We start from the raw sequence: 18,415 nt of genomic DNA, 5'->3' as shown, positions 1-18,415 counted from the left end.
GAATTTTTGCTTACAGGAATTTACAGAATTTGCTTGATTGTGGTTACATTTTTCAGTTAGCAGTGTGATTTATGGATTTAATAAATGGAAACTGTTGTCGCTAAGTTAGCATCTGAATTTCTTCCCAGAAGAAACTGAATAAAAGTACACAATACAGACAATCCCATTTGGGGTGACTTTTATGTAAGTTGACTTCTCTAAACTGGTCAGGATCCTATATAATAAAGAGGGAATATGCAAATTGACCCTCACGCCCTTGCACAAGATGGCCGCCCCATGTGGTCAAAGATAGCCGCCAAAAGATGGCCAGCAGGAGAGGGCAGTTAGGGGTTACCAGGCCTGCAGGGGAGTGCAGTTTGGCAGGGACCAGGCCTGCAGGGGAGGGCAGTTGGGGGGGACCAGGTGGCAGGGGAGGGCAGTTGGGGGGGACCAGGCCGGCAGGGGAGGGCAGTTGGAGGCAATCGGGCCAGCAGGGAAGCAGTTAGGTGTCGATCAGGCTGGTGGGGGAGTGGTTAGGGGGTGGTCAGGCTGGAAGGCAGGTGAGTGGTTGGGAGCCAGCAGTCCCGGATTGTGAGAGGGATGTCCGACTGCCAGTGTAGGCCCGGTCCCTGGGATCAGGCCTACACCGGCAGTCGGACATCCCCCGAGGGGTCCCAGATTGGATAGGGTGCAAGCTGGGCTGAGGGACACTCCCTTATCCCCCAGTGCATGAATTTCGTGCACCAGGCCTCTATTATTAGACGAGAAAAGAGGAAACTACTTCTCTTAAAATAATGGGTTTTTGTGGTTGTTGTTGTTATAATTTAATTTTTTAGCTCACAATCAAATAAAGTTGATGTAGTTGTCAGATTAAAAAAATGTTAATTGCATCTCTCCCAAATTTGCTTATTTGCCAAGGGATGTAAGTCATACAGCAGATTAAAGGCAATATGTAATTCTGTGTAGTTTGAGGATACGTAACATGGCCTCTGTAAAGATAAAGGATATTACAGATTACTAACATGGCACACATTAGCTTTTAGCATCAGCCTGACTGTCCCATTCCCCAGTCTTGTTTTTCAAATTCATTGGCTTGTTTAACCTGTCATCTACCTGGTTTGCTCTTTTATATACTCAGTTTTTAAAAAAATTTTGTTGAGGCAGGAACATGATGTATTATCTTCACTGATTTTTACTTCAGGAATTAAAAGCTATCTAATCTTTATTCCAAAGTAAGACAAGATATTGATCTTTTACTGCAGTCAGTATGTCATCTTCCTGGTCTGTATAAGATGGGCTTTTCCATTTTCACTAATATCTGTTCCTTGAAGGAAATGAATTTTAGTAAGAGGAACAGCTCCCAAAAGTGGGAAGAAAACTGGTTATTAGCTTTTCTATACCCACATCAACAATCTAGGGTGAATGCTCCCTTGTCTGTACCTCTTTTCCTCTGAGCAAAGGGAAGCACTCACTAGAAGACCCTGCAGTAAATAAAAGTACAATGATATGACAAGGGTCACTTAGAATAACTTTCTATTTGTCAAACAGAATAAGAGTCGCATGTTCCGGGTACAGTTCAGTGGAGAGTCCAAGCAGCAGGCACTGGAGCACTGCAGCAGCTGTGTGCAGAGCCTGGCCCAGTACATAACCGTGCAGGTGCCCGACGTGGACATTCGGGATCCTGGCCCACTGAGGGCAGGTGGAAGCGGCGGGGAGGGCTGTGTGCCAACCATCCCACTGCAGCACGGAGTAAGTAGGCCAGTGTTGGCTGTACAAGAAACCTGGCAGGTCATACTCTCTGGGGGCCAGAATTTGACAGTGGAATTTGTCAAATCCATCAGGTTTGCAGGTTTAAAAATATGTAATGTTGAGTGACATTTAAATTGAAGGTTGATTTTCCATTGTAGCTACCTATAATCCTAGCAATTAGACTGGGAGGGGTCCCAGCTGCATTCTGGGTGTCACTCTGGAACACTGGTAATCAGAGTGTGGTCCACGGATCCCTCCCTGAGACCTTTTCAGGGATCCACAAAGTCCAAGTTATTTTTGTAATAATATTAAGACATTATTTGCCCTTTTCACTTTGTCGGTATTTACGTTAATGGGGCAAAAGTATTGTGAGCAAAACTGTGGTCACCTTAGCACAATCCAGGCAGTGGTACCTATCTGCACCACATTCTCTCCCATCCCTGGCAGTGAGAACACACACAGATGCGTGCATCCTAAAGCACGACACTGTTTCAAGGGACAGCACTTGTGTGACTGTGCAGGGAGTAAACTAGCCTTTCTTAGGGGAACACCATCATTGCTGGGTATTTGGTGGACATTTTCTCAAAAATGAATAGAGTGAGTCTATAATTTCAGGAAAACAACTGACAGTATTTATTAACAATGATAAAATAAGCTTCTCAGGTGAAAATTTGAGTCTTGGATAACTTAGCCATTTGAGTTTCACAGCTCCTAACCCAGAAGACATTTTGGTTGTTTTTATTAATGGGATTTCTTTTTATAATTGCATGACAAAATGCTTCAACATTTGGAAGATCTGTACAGTTCAGTGAACCAATATTTTCCAAATTACCAAATGCATATAGTGCTAAAAAATCACACATGGGTAAAAAGATCTATTCAAAGTACAAGATAGACCAATAGACCAGTGGGTTTTAGTATAACAGAACTCATTGCTGTGATTTCAGACTCTGTTGCAAATAACCTTTAAGAAACTATCACTTGTTTAATTTTAGTGTCATATTAAAAAATGTCCACAATTATCTGAAAAGGCTATTTTAAAACATGTCTGCCTTTTCCATCTACATATGTGTGAAACCAGATTTTCTTCATGTACTTCAGCCAAAGACAGACGTGTCAGCAGACTGAAAGCCAGACGTAGGCAGGTCCAGCTGTCTTCCAGAGCTAGCCATTTAATGAGGCTTGCAAAAATCATTAGTTTTGTTTTAGAAAATAGTTTTTTCATTTAAATGTTTTTAATATTAACAAACAATGCATTCATTATTTTTAAATGAGTTAATCAACATTTAAAATTGTTTTAATTGCTGACATAAACATTAGATGTAACTCAGACAAAAGCTGTTTGAGGGCCTCTGATTTTAAGTGTGTAAAGCGGTCTTGTGATCAAAAGCTTGTGCATCACTGTTACAGAATTTCTCCCTGGAGAACACAGTTCCAGACGCTGTTGGAATAAGATCTACCTCTATTCTAGGGATGAAATTTCAGTTTCAAGCTTGGATTTTTTTTCTTACTTTGAGAAATAATTTTGCAAACATAGCTTTCCATAACTGTATCCTGTTAGTTCCCCTTGGACTAAAACAATTAATTTCTGCTGGTTTATCACCAAATCATTCATAATTTATCTAGAGTGAACATTTGTCAGCCTTTTCTTTAAGCACGTGCTGTATGACATCCTCTCAGATATGTAGTTTACTGAGTCAGATTTTGGTTTTAGAATTCTTTCCCTTCATTTGTTTCTGCATGATCTTTTCTGTGATGTTGTCAATGCTAAAACTGCTTTTCTCACAAACCATGGGTCTAGTTTCAAACATTGTGCCTCATCAGCTCCTGTTGTGTTAAGAATCCCCTCCCTACAAGTGGGATGGAGTGGTTTGTTATAAGGTACTTTATTGCTTATGATCCCCTGCCCTTTAAATAGATTTCCTTTTGTGTGTTTCGTTGACCAGTCATTAGATTCAGATTACAGTACCCAGTGCATGGGCTACAACTGGAACCAAATAGGGTTCCAGAATTTGGGAACTAGGTCTGGAATGCCTTATAAAAGTGATGAAGACAAATCAGACTACACAATTATCATAATAATAAAAGGCCAAGAGGCATCACAACCTAAACGACCAGATGACCAGTCACCATGAGGGGACCATGCCTGGATCGGGGGCATGGCCGACCTTCAAACTGCTGGTGGCCCCTCACCCAGGCCTGCCCAGCGCCCCAGAGGGGACCCCTGCCACGATCGGGGGCGTGACCGGCCTTCAAACCACAGGTGGCCCCTCGCCCAGGCCGGGCCGGCGCTGGGGGCTTGGTGTGTGTGCTGGGCAGTCTTTTAAAAATAAAGAAAGACCTGCAGGCACTCCAAGGTGCCTCCTAGCACTGGCCTCAGGTGGAGCAGCTCAGGTGGGTGTGGGCCGCGGCCCCAAGCCCCAGGCCCTGTGGGGGTGGAGAGGTTCGCGCTGCAGCTGGTGTAGCGACCCCAGTTAACTTTGCTGGGGAGTCCGAATTGGACTGAATGGACTGCAGCTGGCGGTGCTGGCCAGGTTAAGCTCCAGGAAGATGTTTTGTAAGAAGAGTGGGCAAGCCTATTCTCCCAGTAGAGCTCTGATCACTGAGAATGATGTGAAGGGAGGCCTCCAGAAGTCTCACATGTTATATGACTGAGCAGAAGAGCCTACAACTGCATCTCCGCTCTTCATAAGTTGATGCGGGCTCAGACCCAAGCACCTCCCTCTACTGGCTGGCACGCATGCTGGAAGGAGGAGAGGACCCGCTGTATGTGGCAAGGAGGCTGGTGAGGTTTGCCAGTGAAGACATAGGTCTGGCAGACCCATCCGCATTACCACAAGCAGTGGCCGCCTACCAGGGCTGTCACTTCATAGGCATGCCCGAATGTGAGGTGCTTCTGGCCCAGTGTGTGGTCTATTTTGCCAGAGCCCCAAAGTCTATTGAGGTGTACAGTGCCTACAACAACGTCAAAGCCTGCCTGCGGAACCACTAGGGGCCTCTGCCCCTGTCCTGCTGCACCTGAGGAATGCGCCGACCTGACTCATGAAGGACCTGGGCTATGGCAAGGGCTGCAAATACAACCCCATGTACATGAGCCTGTGGACCAGGAATACCTGCCCGAAGAATTGAGAGGAGTGGATTTCCTCAAGCAGAGGCGAGGCTGACTCCTTGAGGCTATGACAGCAGAAGGATGTTACTTCCTATTCTTTTTTCTTCTTCCTTTTTTTAATAGGAATGACCAGAAAGAGAGTAAATGGACTGTGAAGTTTGTTTCCTGGTAAAAGTTAAAACAGCCCAACTTTTTGTGCCAGAAATGTGAGAGTTTCTTAAGTGGAGGCACAGCCACTTCAGCTAAGTGTGTAATGTTGAACTGTGTTCATTTGCACTCTGCAATGGTTATGCGTATGGAAGTGTCTGGCAGCTTTGTGCAATGAATTAATTTTATAAGGAATTATCTATTTTGTCATAGTATTTAAATCATAATGTCTTTTCAGAATTCAGTTCTATAGGATTTTTTTTTCCCCTTTAAAAAAATGTATATTCTGGGTAGTTTTAATTGGTAAAAAAAAAAAAAAAAAATGCAATTGTGATTTTTCTTTTTTTTTTTTTTTATTGATTAAGGTATTTATTACTTAAGTGTCCTTATTGCCCCATTGCCCCCCCAAACCCCCCACTCATGCCCTCACCCCCCTGTTGTCTGTGTCCATTGGTTAGGCTTATATGCATGCATAAAAGTCCTTTGGTTGATCTCTCCCCCTTACCCCCACCCTCCCCTACTTTCCCTCTGAGGTTTGACAGTCTGATCCATGCTTCTCTGTCTCTGGATCTGTTTTTGTTCATCAGTTTATGTTGTTCATTATATTCCATAAATGAGTGAGATCATGTGCTATTTATCTTTCTCTGACGGGCTTATTTCACATAGCATAGTGCTCTCCAGTTCCATCCATGCTGTTGCAAATGGTAAGAATTCCTTCTTTTTTACCTCAGCATAATATTCTATTGTGTAGATATACCACAGTTTTCTAATCCACTAATCTGCTGATGGGCACTTAGGCTATTTCCAAATCTTAGCTATGGTGAATTGTGCCACTAAGAACGTAGGGGTACATACATCCTGACTGGTGTTTCTAGTTCCTTGGGATATATTCCTAGAAGTGGGATCACTGGGTCAAATGGGAGTTCCATTTTTAGTTTTTTGAGGAAACTCTATACTGTTCTCCACAGTGGCTACACCAGTCTGCATTGCCACCAGCGGTGCACAAGGGTTCCTTTTTCTCCCCATCCTCGCCAACACTTGTCATTTGTTGATTTGTGATGATAGCCATTCTGACATGTGTGAGATGGTACTGCATTGTCGTTTTGATATGCATCTCTCGGATGATTAGTGACTTTGAGCATGTTTTCATATGTCTCTTGGCCTTCCTTATGTCTCCTTCCAAAAAGTATCTATTTAGGTCCGTTGCCCACTTTTTATCTTCCTTTTGTTAAGTTGTATGAGTTCCCTGTAAATGTTGGACATTAAACCCATATTAGTGATAACATTGGCAACTATGTTCTCCCATGCAGTGGGCTTTCTTCTTGTTTTGCTGATGGTTTCTTTTGCTGTGCAGAAGCTTCTTATTTTGATGTAGTCCCATTTAGTTTCCATTGCCCTAGGAGCTGTATCGGTGAAGAAATTGCTTCAGCATATGCCTGAGATGTTGCTGCCTGTTGATTTCTCTAGCATTTTTATGATGTCCCGTCTTATGTTTAAGTCCTTTATCCATTTTGAGTTTATTTTTGTGTATGGTGTAAGTTGGTGGTCTAATTTCATTTTTTTCCATGTACCTGTCCAATTTTCCCAACACCATTTATTGAAGAGACTGTCTTGAATCCATTCTATATTCTTGCTTCCTTTGTCAAATATTAATTAAGCATAGGGGTTTGGGTCAATTTCTGGGTTCTCTATTCTATTCCAATAATCTATATGTCTGCCAAAACCGGTTTGGCTCAGTGGATAGAGCATCGGCCTGCGAACTCAAGGGTCCCAGGTTCGATTCCGGTCCAGGGCACGTAACTTGGTTGCGGGCACATCCCCAGTGGGGAGTGTGCAGGAGGCAGCTGATCGATGTTTCTCTCTCATCGATGTTTCTAACTCTCTATCACTCTTCCTTCCTCTCTGTAAAAAATCAATAAAATATATTTAAAAAAAAAAATAATCTATATGTCTGTTCTTATGCCAGTACCAGGCAGGTTTGAGAACAGTGGCTTTTTAATATACCTTGATATCTGGTATTGAGATCCCACCTACTTTGTTCTTCTTTCTCAGGATTCCTGTAGCTATTTGGGGTCTTTTTTTATTCCAGATAAATTTTTGGAGACTTTGTTCTAGGTCTGTGAAATATGCGGTTGCTATTTTAATGGGGAGTGCATTGAATCTATAGATTGCTTTGAGTAGTATAGACGTTTTAATGATGTTGATTCTACCAATCCATGAACACGTTATGTTCTTCCATCTGTTTATGGCTTCCTCTATCTCTTTTTTCAGTGTCCTGCAGTTTTTTGCATACAGGTCTTTCACCTCCTTAGTTAAGTTTATTCCTAGGTATCATAATTTTTTTTGTGCAATGGTAAATGGGATTGCTTTTTCAGTCTCTCTTTCTGTAAGTTCACTATTGGTGTATCGAAATGCCATAGAATTCTTGGTGTTAATTTTGTATCCTGCTACATTGCCAAATTCATTTATTTAAGTATAATAATTTTTGATGGTGTCTTTAGGGTTTTCTATGTACAGTATCATGTCATTTGCGAATAAGGACAGTTTTATTTCTTCTTTTCTAATTTGGATGCCTTTTATTTGTTCTTCTTGTCTAATCGCAATGGCTAGTACTTCCAGTACTCTGTTGAACAGGAGTGGGCATCCCTGGCTTGTTCCTGTTCTTAGGAGAAATGGTTTTAGTTTTTGCCCATTGAGTATGATGTTGGCTGTGGGTTTGTGATATAAGGCTTTTATTATGTTGAGGTATGATCCTTCTATTCCCACCTTGCTGAGAGTTTTTATCAAGAAAGGGTGTTGGATTTTATCAAATGATTTTTCTGCATCAATTGATATGACTATGTGATTTTTATCTCTCAGTTTGTTTATATGATGTATCACGTTTATTGATTTGTGGATATTGTACCATCCTTGCATTCCTGGGATAAATCCTACTTGGTCATGGTGTATGATCTTTTTGGTGTATTGCTGGATCCAATTTGCTAAAATTTTGTTGAGGATTTTGGCATCTATGGTCATGAGGATATTGGCCTGTAATTCTCTTTCATTGTGTTGTCTTTATCTGGTTTTGGTATTATGGTGATGCTGGCTTCATAGAATGAGTTTGGAAGTGTTCCTTCCTATTGAATTTTTGGAATAGTCTGAGGAGGATAGGTTTTAGTTCTTCCATGAATGTTTAGTAAGCCGTCTGGCCCCGGGCTTTTGTTTGCTGGAAGCTTTTTGATGACTGCTTCCATTTCTTCCTTAGTTATCGGCCTATTGAGATTTTTAGGATCTTTCTGCTTGAATTTTGGAAGGTTGTATTTTTCTAGGAATATGTCCATTTCCTCCAGGTTGTCTAGTTTGTTGGAATAGAGTTGTTCATAGTATTTTTTAACAATCCTCTGTATTTCTGTAGGGTCTGTTGTTATTTTGCCTCTTTCGTTTCTGATTTTATTTATTTGGGTCCTCTCTCTTTGCTTCTTGGTGAGCCTGGCTAGAGGTTCATCAATCTTGTTTATCCTTTCAAAGAACCAGCTCTTGGTTTTGTTGATCTTTTGTATTGTTTCTTTGGTCTCTATGTCATTTAACTCTGCCCTGATCTTTATTATCTCCTTCCTTCAGCTCACTCTGGGCTTTTATTGTTGCTCTGTTTCTAATTCTTTAAGTTGTAGAGTTAGATGATTTACTACCATTTTTTCTTATTTTTTTGAGGTAGGCCTGTAGAGCTACAAGCTACCCTCTCAGGACTGTTTTCATTGTGTCCCATAGATTTTGAATTGTTGTGTTTTCTTTGTCATTACTTTCCAGGATTTTTTAAATTTCTTCTTTGATCTCTTTGGTAACCCAATCATGCTATTCAGCTTCTAAGTGTTTGAATTTTTTTGTGTTTTTTTTTTTTATAGTTTATTTCTAATATGCCATTTTGGTCTGAGAAGATGCTTGATATGATTTCAATCTTCTTGAATTTGGAGAGACTTTGCTTGTGACCCAATATGTGGTCTATTTTTTAAAATGTCCCATGTGCACTTGAGAAGAACATATATTCCATGGCTTTGGGGTGAAATGTTCTGAAATTGTCAATTAAGTCCATCTGATCTAGTGAGTCATTTAGGATTGCTGTTTCTTTGCTGATTTTTTGTCTACAGGATTTATCCAGTGATGTCAGTGGTGTATTGAAGTCCCCTACTATGATTGTATTGTTGTCAATCTCTCCCCTGATATCTTCCAGGAGTTTTTTTGTGTATTTGGGTGCTCCTACATTGGGTGCGAATATGTTTATCAGGGTTATATCCTCTTGTTGTATCAATCCCTTTAGTATTATGAAGTGGCCTTCCTTATCTCTTGTTATGGCCTTCGCTTTGAGGTCTATTTTGTCAGATATAAGTATTGCTACCCCAGCTTTTATTTTCATTTCCATTTGCCTAAAAGGTATTTTTCCATCCCTTCACTTTCAGTCTGTGTGAGTCCCTTGTTCTGAGGTGGGTCTCTTGTAGAAAGCATATATATGGGTCATGTTTTTATTTTATCCATTCGGCCATTCAGTGTCTTTTGATTGGAGCATTTAGCCCATTTACATTTAAAGCTACTATTGATAGGTACTTGTTTGTAGCCATTTTTATCTTTTGTGTCTGTGTTTCTTCTTACCTTTTTATTTCTTCTTTTTACACCAGTCCCTTTAGCATTTCTTGCATTGCTGGCTTAGTAGTGATAAACTCCCTTAGCCTTTTTTTGTCTCTGAAGCTCATCATTTCCCCTTTAATTTTGAATGGTAGCCTTGCTGGGTAGATTATTCTTGGATTCAGTCCCTTGCTTTGCATCATTTTGTAAATTTCCTTTCATTCTTTTCTGGCCTGATGTGTTTCTGTTGAGAAGTCATTTGATAATCTAATGGGAGATTCCTTGTACATAACTTTCTGTCTCTCTCTTGTAGCCTTTAAGATTCTCTCTTTGTCCTGAACATTTGTCATCATAATTACGATGTGTCTTGGTGTGGGTCGTTTTGGGTTCATCTTGTTTGGGACTCTCTGTGCTTGTGTGACTTTTTCTTCCCCACATCAGGGAAGTTTTCTGACATTATTTCTTCAAATAGGTTTTCTAACCCTTGTTCCTCTTCCTGTTGTTCTGGCACCCCGTGTTGCTTTGTTTTATGTTGTTCCACAGCTCCCTTAGGCTCTCCTTCTGTCTTTTAATTTTTTTCTCTAATTGCAGTTCAGTTTGGTTGTGTTTTTCGTCCCTGTCTTCTAATTCGCTAATTATGTCCTTCACTTCTCCTAGTCTACTGTTGAAACTTGCCATGGTGTTTTTTATTGCAGCTATATAACTCTTTATTTCTTCTTGATTCTTACAGAAGTTGTTGATTTTTTCATCCATCTGGTTTATGAACTGTATGACCCTTATTCTGAATTCTTTTTCTGACATGCCTCCATTTCACTTAGCTGCTTTTCTGGTGATTCCTCCTTTTCTTTCCTTTGGGCGTTTCTTTGTCTACCCATTTTTGTTCTCACCAAAGGATCTAGATGTCGAGTCATGCAGGGACTTCTCCTTGGATGGCAGTGGCTCCTCAGGTGGTGGTTGCTCCTTGGGCAGTCGTGGCAGCGGCTGCTCCTCTGGTGTGTGCTGTTCGCAGCAGTGGTGGTTCCTCTGGCTAGTGGGGGCAGGCTGCTCTCACAGCTGCTGCTCCTCGGACGGGGGTGGGCTGCTCACGTGGCTGCTGCTCCTTGGATGGTGGGTGGGTTGCTTGCGTGGCTACTGATCCTTGGATGGGGGCGGACTGCTCATGGGACTGCTGCTCCTCATACAGGGGTGGGCTGCTCACACAGCTGCTGCTCCTCAGATGGGGGCAGGCTGTTTGCACAGCTGTTGCTCCTCGGACCAGGGGCAGGGTGCTCACGCAGCTGCTACTCCTCGGACGGGGGTGGGCTGCTCACATGGTTGCTGCTCCTCAGAGAGAAGCGGGCTGCTCACGTGTTTGCTGCTTGCGTGGTCTAAGTGCCCTGGGCTAAAGCGTTGGGCCGGTCAGAGGGGAGCGTGTTTCAGAACTCACAGGAGCCTGCGCCCGGAGTGGCTGGAGTCTTGGTGACCACGGGACCACAGCCAAGGTAGCAGGTTTCTGGCGGGGATTGCTGTAGAGTTCCAGATGTTATCTAAGGGCACCCTGGGTGGAGATGAGGCTGGGTTCTTCCCATAAAAAAGGCTAGGCTTCTGAGGAAGAGCCGGCCTCTCCGGGACTGTCTGCAATGGTAGCAGAGGCTGCCGAGTTAGGCAAGCCTGATTAGCCTGCCTCCGAAGGCCTTGTGGGATCTAACTGTGCCTCAGTCACACGCGCGCGCGCGCACACACACACACACACACACACACACACACCCTGTAGGGAGTGGCTCTAGGGTCAAGCCTCGGCCTGACCTATGGCAGGGCCACAAAAAAGTCCCAGCCTCGAGGGCAGAGCTCTCCTAGCATAATTAATTAAGCCTGACCTTGTAGCCCTCCCTAATTCCTTCCTAAGTAGCTAATGGGCTGTGGGAGGTGCAGCAAGTGTTGCCAAAACAAGAACATTTGTATAAATGTTAATCTACCCTTGTTTTAATCAGACCATAAAATAAAGCATCGGCTTGCAGGCTGGGTCTTTTGTGTCCTCATCCAGACAGCAGAGATCTACTGAGCCCCAGCTGTATTCTCTTGTCTGTCTTTTCTTCAATCCTTCACCGCCCCCCCCCCCTCAGGTTCACCCTTGGCCGTGCTGGTGTGGCACAACACCCCACATGACCACACACTCCTCTTTTGCTCCCTCACTAACTCACGCTCTCTCCCTCACTGCTGCCTTCTTCCTGCCTCTGTAGTGAGGTCTGGAGTGTTATTGACCCGTTCGTGGATGGAGTCTCCTCTCCGGGTGTCTGGTTATGTGGCTCGCTCTCTAGCACATTGGCCAAACAGGATAAAATTCACTTCGGCAAGACACGACACAAAAGGAACAAAACAAATGCACTCACAACACCGATAACCCCAGTATAAGTGACCACCAGAGAAAAGAGAGCATAAATGATATCGAAGAGAGAAAAAAATGGTATGAGAGAAAAGAAAAAGAAGAAAAAGGGTAATACATACATATGTATATATAAATGTATATGTATATGTATATGTATATGTATATGTATATGTATATGTGTATATGTGTATATATATACACACTGAGTGGCCAGATTATTATGACCACCTGACATTTGTAGGCAAATTAGCCGTACACTGCATCATATGGGATATGGAAGCTGAAGGCCTGTTCAAACACCTTTGCTATCTGCAGTTACCAAGATAAAATGTCTCCAATTCACATAGGAACACAAGGATTGGAGAGTCGAGCATTGGAAAAAAGTCATGTGGTCCGATGAATCACATTTCCAGTTGCATCATGTAGATGGCAGAGTGAGAATTTTGTGGAAACAGCATGAAAGCATGCACGCCACATGCATGAGTACAACCCTTCAAGCTGGTGGGGACAGTGTTATGGTTTGGGGCATGTTTTCCTGGCATGATTTGGGCCCTTTAATTCGTGTGGAACAACGTCTGAATAGCACAACATACCTAAGTATCGTTGCTGATCAAGTTCATCCTATCATGTTGATGGTGTATCCCTGTGGTCCGCAAACTGCGGCTTGCGAGCCACATGCAGCTCTTTGGCCCCTTGAGTGTGGCTCTTCCACAAAATACCACGGCCTGGGTGAGTCTATTTTGAAGAAGTGGCGTTAGAAGAAGTTTAAGTTTAAAAAATTTGGCTCTCAAAAGAAATTTCAATCGTTGTACTGTTGATATTTGGCTCTGTTGACTAATGAGTTTGCCGACCACTGGCGTATCCCAATGGAGATGGCTTCTTCCAACAAGACAATGCTCCATGCCACGGTGCTCGTATTGTGCAGGAGTGGTTTCAAGAACATGAGGGAGACTTTAGCCTGCTTAGTTGGCCCCCACAATCACCAGATCTCAATCCAATTGAGCATTTGTGGGACGAAGTTAAAAGAGCCATCAGGCAGCTGGTTCCACAACCATCAAATCTCACAGAAGTGGACAGTGCTATTCATCAGGCATGGTGTCAGATTCCTCGCATCATCTTTCAACATCTCGTGGAGTCAATGCCAAGAAGAATCGCCGCAGTATTGAAGGCAAAAGGTGGCCCAACGAAGTACTGATGGGGTGGTCAAAATAATCTGGCCACTCAGTGTATATGTGTGTGTGTGTGTGTGTGTGTGTGTGTGTGTGTGTGTGTGTGTGTGTGTGTAGAAACACCAGAGGACAAACAGGTAAATCAAAACATACAAACACTAAATTCCCAGTAAAGAGGGTGGGACAGAATATTACATACAGAAAGTAAGGTTAAGAATGGGATGAATATGGGGAGGACCTCAGTTTAGTATAGAGGAAGTAGAAAGAGGATGAGTGGATAAGAAGAATGAGAAGAAGAAAATAATAATGATAATTTTTTTAAAAAATTGATTTAAAAATTAGGATAAAAAAATAAAATAAATTGGAATGATGGAAAAATAATGCAAAAAGAAATAGAAAAGAAAGAAATAAAGGAAAATAAAGAAAAAAAGAGATAACAAAATAATAAAATAAAGTGAAAAAGTGAAGTGGCGTTCCTTTGGCTGGTTTAAGATCCCACTCTTCTGTACTGTCTGTGGCTTCTCAGTTTCTGTTCCTGGGACTGAAGGCCTCTCTCTAGGCTGGTCCCTGTGGACTCTCAGGGGCTATTCAGACTTTCTTTGTATACTCTGTAACACTCAGGGTATAGTTTGGGTGTGGCTGTATTGGCTGCCTGGAGACTGCAGGGAGGGGCTATCTCTTCAGGAGAAAATGGCTACCTAGGTCCCGCGCGTCAGGTGTGACTCAGCGCCAGACTCACGGCCGCTTCTCCTGTGCCCTCTCCTCACCCCAGCTTCTCCCCAGACTCCACAAGTCCGCACCTCCTCCTACACCTCAGCCACGGGTGAGTGTCTGTATCAGAAAGGTCCTGTGAACTAGGTTCAGCGAAGAAAAGCAAAGGCCACAGAGAGGGGAAAGAGCTGCGCCTCTGCGAGCCCCTCTCCTCCTGGTCCCGTGCAGTCTGGGCAGCCGCCCAGGCTGCCCCCTCTGGGCTCAGTATTTCATCACTGTGGACCCGGATCTAGAATCCCCTGCCACCAGCAGTCCTGCGGACCTCCTTTCCACAGTCAGACGCTGTGCCTGTCCCAAGGGACGTGGCTCGGTGCCGTACAGTTTCCCTCTGACCCTCTGGGCTCAGAGGTCTTGCAGTTCTCTCCAGCCCAGATCCCTGATTTTACCGTTCTCCGGGTGTCCTCTGCCCTTCCCGGCTGTGAATTGTCTCACCAGCTGTGTCTCCTTTGCCAATTCGGGGTGAATGTTATTTGATTCAGACGCTCATTCTATCTGCTCCGGGACAAGGCCCAGGACACGTCCTTCTACTCTGCCGCCATTTTGTCCCCCTTGTAATTGTGATTTAATACTGCATAGTGTTCTGGGGTATTTTTTTATATACAAAGGTCTTATGAGCCAATAAAACTATTTCAAAGTAAAAAAAAAAAAAGAAAAACTTTGCTGGAGAGGCCAGCGGGGCGCCAGCGTGTTCGGGAGCAGCCTGTTTATGCCGGGACCTGGGTGCGTGGCCACACACACACACACACACACACACACACGGTGGGCATGTTCTGGGAGCGTGGCGCAGGCATCATATGGACATTTGTGCATGAAAAGGTGTGCACACACCTTTGTGTGCATAAATACCTCTGTTTCTCTGAAGCGTACCTGGAAAGGTGCTTTATCTGTAATAGGCAGTTTTCAAAATGTAATCCAGAGCAAGGGATCTGTAGCGAAAACACGCACACAAGAAAAGGTTTTTGATACTAAACACAAAGCTGTAATTGAAGTGTTTATGCCAAATGTACTGTGAATCAAACATATGGTGATATTTATCGTCTGGTGGGTCTGATTGAAAGGTTTGGTCGATCAGTTCTCATTTCACAAAAATAAAATAATGTAATAAGTGATTACTAAAAGTATACTTCTAAGGCAGTTTACCCACTTTGTCTACTTTTTGCACGTGTGTAGCACATCAAGGCTGTTTATAAAGAATAACTTGGCCCTGACCGGTTTGGCTCAGTGGATAGAACGTCAGCCTGCGGACTCAAGGGTCCCAGGTTCGATTCCAGTCAAGGGCATGTACCTTGGTTGCGGGCACATACCCAGTAGGGAGTGTGCAGGAGGCAGCTGATCAATGTTTCTCTCTCATCGATGTTTCTAACTCTCTAACCCTCTCCCTTCCTCTCTGTAAAAAAATCAATAAAATATATTAAAAAAAAAAAAAAAGAATAACTTGGATGATGAGACAATATGGTTGAGGAAGGGGGTGTGACTGGTTGTTTTCAAAAATTAGGCACCTCACAATTTTTAAGACAAACGTGTTAACCTAAAATCTTCAGAAGGCAGGGTCAGGGGTCTTTTAAGACCTTTGTATAGGCCTAAGACATAAAAAAGCAGCTACCTTTTTAGGATGTGGCCTGAAAGAAACCTGTTATTTTCAGTTATTACTGTCTTCAAATTAAAATAACATTTTTGCAGCCTTTTTATGTGAGGGTATTTTTTTGCATACTTTCATTACAATATTTGAAATAGGTGTTGTCATTATTTTAAAGCAATAGTTTTTCCTCTCAATATCAGAGACCTAAATTTTCACACACACCCCCAAAAATGTTTATTTGAAGTAACTTATGCATCTGGACTCCGGGTGGCCTAATAAGCTCAGTGATTAGACAGGTGCTTTCATAGCCAAGGTCAAAGGCTCTTTCCCCTGATTAGCCCTTGAGAGGGGAGCAGCCAGAGGCTCTCCTGACCAGCATAGGGAAAGGGGGGAGGGGCAGGAAAACCATTAGAGGAAAAGGAGTGGGATTGGAAACTCCCTCCCAACCACCCTTAAGAGAGTTCAAACGCTGGGAGCAGTGGTGGTCTGGGAGCACGCGGTGGGGGGTGGGGGTGGGGGTGGGGGTGGGGATGGGGGTGGGGGGCGGGGGTTTGAGCAGACTACCGCGCGATTTTGAGTGCGTGCTGGGCCTCTAGTCTGAATATAAAGATAAAGCATAATTATAACATGCAGTGACAGAAGCAGGCTGGGCTGTGAGCCCCAGCAGCAGGAGGCTCCAGGGCTCAGATTTTAAAGGCTGGTCCAAATATCTAGGTAGAAACATCCCCAAAGTGGCTGGAACCATTTCATGTATTTTCTCAATTCTCTATTCGGGGACCTCTGAGCTGTCGTTTGGTGATCTGAGTAGATGACAGAGTAAGATGCTGTGCAAAGACGATAGTTTTTGAAATAAAATGAATCTCGATTTGAATCATAGCTTCATGATCTGATCTCATGCAAGTCACTGAACCTCATCTGTAAAATGGGAGGGCTGAAATGCTATATCTGTAGAAAGCACCTAGTATGATACCTGGCAGTATCTACTAGTAAATAACATTTCCATGATTACTATCATTGTTAGTACGCTTGCCTATCAGATCTGCCTTCCTCTGTACTAGTAAATGAGCACATTAGCATCCTGGTCAGTTACCAAGGGTCAGCACTGAGTCAACAGGGTTGTGATAAGATACAGTGTCGGCTGCAGAGAAGACAAGAGAAAGCCACGGGGCCGCAGCTCCTTCTTCTGAGTGGGTGGATTTATATCCGCCCATTCAGTAGAAGGAACAACCTCTCAATCTTCCAGAGGCTCCTTGTAATGCCCGCGGGCGCGTCCCCCGACATCACCCTGGGAATGCGTAGACACGTTACCGTGGTGATGTAGGGAGACACGCCCCTGGAGAGCACAGTATCAGAGCATTAGCTAAAAAGGAGACCAACAACACTGTTCCCACTGAAGTTGATGTTTTAAAGACCAAAAACCTTTCAACCCAGTCTACATTGCCATCTACATCTACGTCCCGGGCATAATTTGGAAGTTGCACTAAAGAAAATGTTTAATTTACTGTTTACACATTTTGTTCTTTTCTATTTGTTTTAGTTTTAAATTATTTTATTATATTTAAGTTTAATTTGAAAGGCTTTTGTACCTTTCCTTTGTTAGGCAATTTTATTTTGCCTTTGCCATCTTCAATATAAGGTATGTTATTGTGCTATGATTCCTCCATTTTTTGAAGTTTCAAATTATGATAATTAGTGTTTACATTCTTCTTGTTAAAATGTTTGAAATGAATAAAACTATTGAAATAAAAAAGAAAAAAGACCGTACCCTTTTATGTAATGATGTTTACTTTGAATTTATATTAGTTCACACAAAAACTCCATCCATGCTTTTGTTCCGGCCCTCCGGTCCAGTTTAAGAACCCATTGTGGCCCTCGAGTCAAAAAGTTTGCCCACCCCTGGGCTAGATCCTTCATCCTAATGACAAAGCAGTCCCAGGTTTGCGCTCAGCTGCTATTGTGCTGCCTTTCTCCCAATTGATCTCACGAGGTGATAGCTCAGGCCAAATTCTAGTCACCTTGCTGCTCTCCTGTATTCAAGTGTGTCATTTTCCCAACACCTATATATTTCTCTGAAATAGTTTTGTTGTTGTTTTTTGCAAATAGAGATCATTCCTTATCTATTTCAATTTCTTGAGCCATTTCCTGGATATTTTGTTTTTGCTTTTCATTAGCCTTGTAATTTTGATAATTGTGGCTTAACCAGGTGTTTCTCAATCTGAGGGATTCTAAGGCAACCCAGCCCACCTGAGAGGGCGGCAGGAGGAGGATGGCAGTTCCCAGGAAACTCCTTTCTCTGTTAGCAGCCAAGAGGCTCCAGCTACTGTGCACAGAACCTTCCACCTCTACACTTGTGTGGACCACCTGTCTAACCCTGGAGCCATCCCACTAGCCTCGGGTACTTCAGCCACACTTGGCTATTCAGTGTTTGTGGCCTATGGCTTCGGGTTGATGTATTTCCTGGTTGTTGGAAGAACATGATGTGAGCTGAATTGACATGTATCCTAGGAAAATATCAAATATCAGAGCTAAAGAAACACTGGGCACTAGAGCTTGACTTGTGTTTTTACCAATGAGGAAAATGAAGAAAAATAGAGCTTGCCTCAGGATGCCTGATTCGTTGAGTTCTTTCACTTTTTGTTCATTTTTGACCTTTAATTTCTATTTGTTCTTTCCTTCCTCTCTATCCCTCCAAAGTTCTTGATGTTTCCAGATCTACTTTCCTACTAACACCTACCAACTAGCAACAGTCAGCTTCCTTTCAGGACAGGAAACAAAATTTGGCACCTCTGACTTCCGGCAGCCAGAACATGCTGGTGATAGGTACCTTCCAGAGAGGTCCTTGCTTTCTCTCTGTATGACATCACCAGCTCACACCTGAGGTGGGAACATGTCTGGAGGTGAGCATTGCAACAGCCACAGGATCCAGAGCCAGACCTACAGACCGGTGG

At 43.2% G+C, this 18,415-nt stretch overlaps 1 protein-coding gene across 1 annotated transcript in view; it reads left to right on the top strand.

Annotated features, from left to right (window-relative positions):
- Positions 1-18,415, top strand: part of LOC308242792 (meiotic recombination protein REC114-like) — a gene marked incomplete at both ends in the record, with an annotated part of 210,888 nt that overhangs the window by 188,241 nt on the left and 4,232 nt on the right. The window contains one exon of the mRNA XM_080657362.1: positions 1,528-1,728. Within this exon, the coding sequence (XP_080513488.1) occupies positions 1,528-1,728 (201 nt within the window). The remainder of the gene's footprint in view (positions 1-1,527; positions 1,729-18,415) is intronic.

Source organism: Plecotus auritus (assembly GCF_963455305.1).
Source record: "Plecotus auritus genome assembly, chromosome: 1".
Taxonomy (NCBI): Eukaryota; Metazoa; Chordata; class Mammalia; order Chiroptera; family Vespertilionidae; genus Plecotus; species Plecotus auritus.
This window is presented reverse-complemented; position numbering and strand designations above follow the sequence as displayed.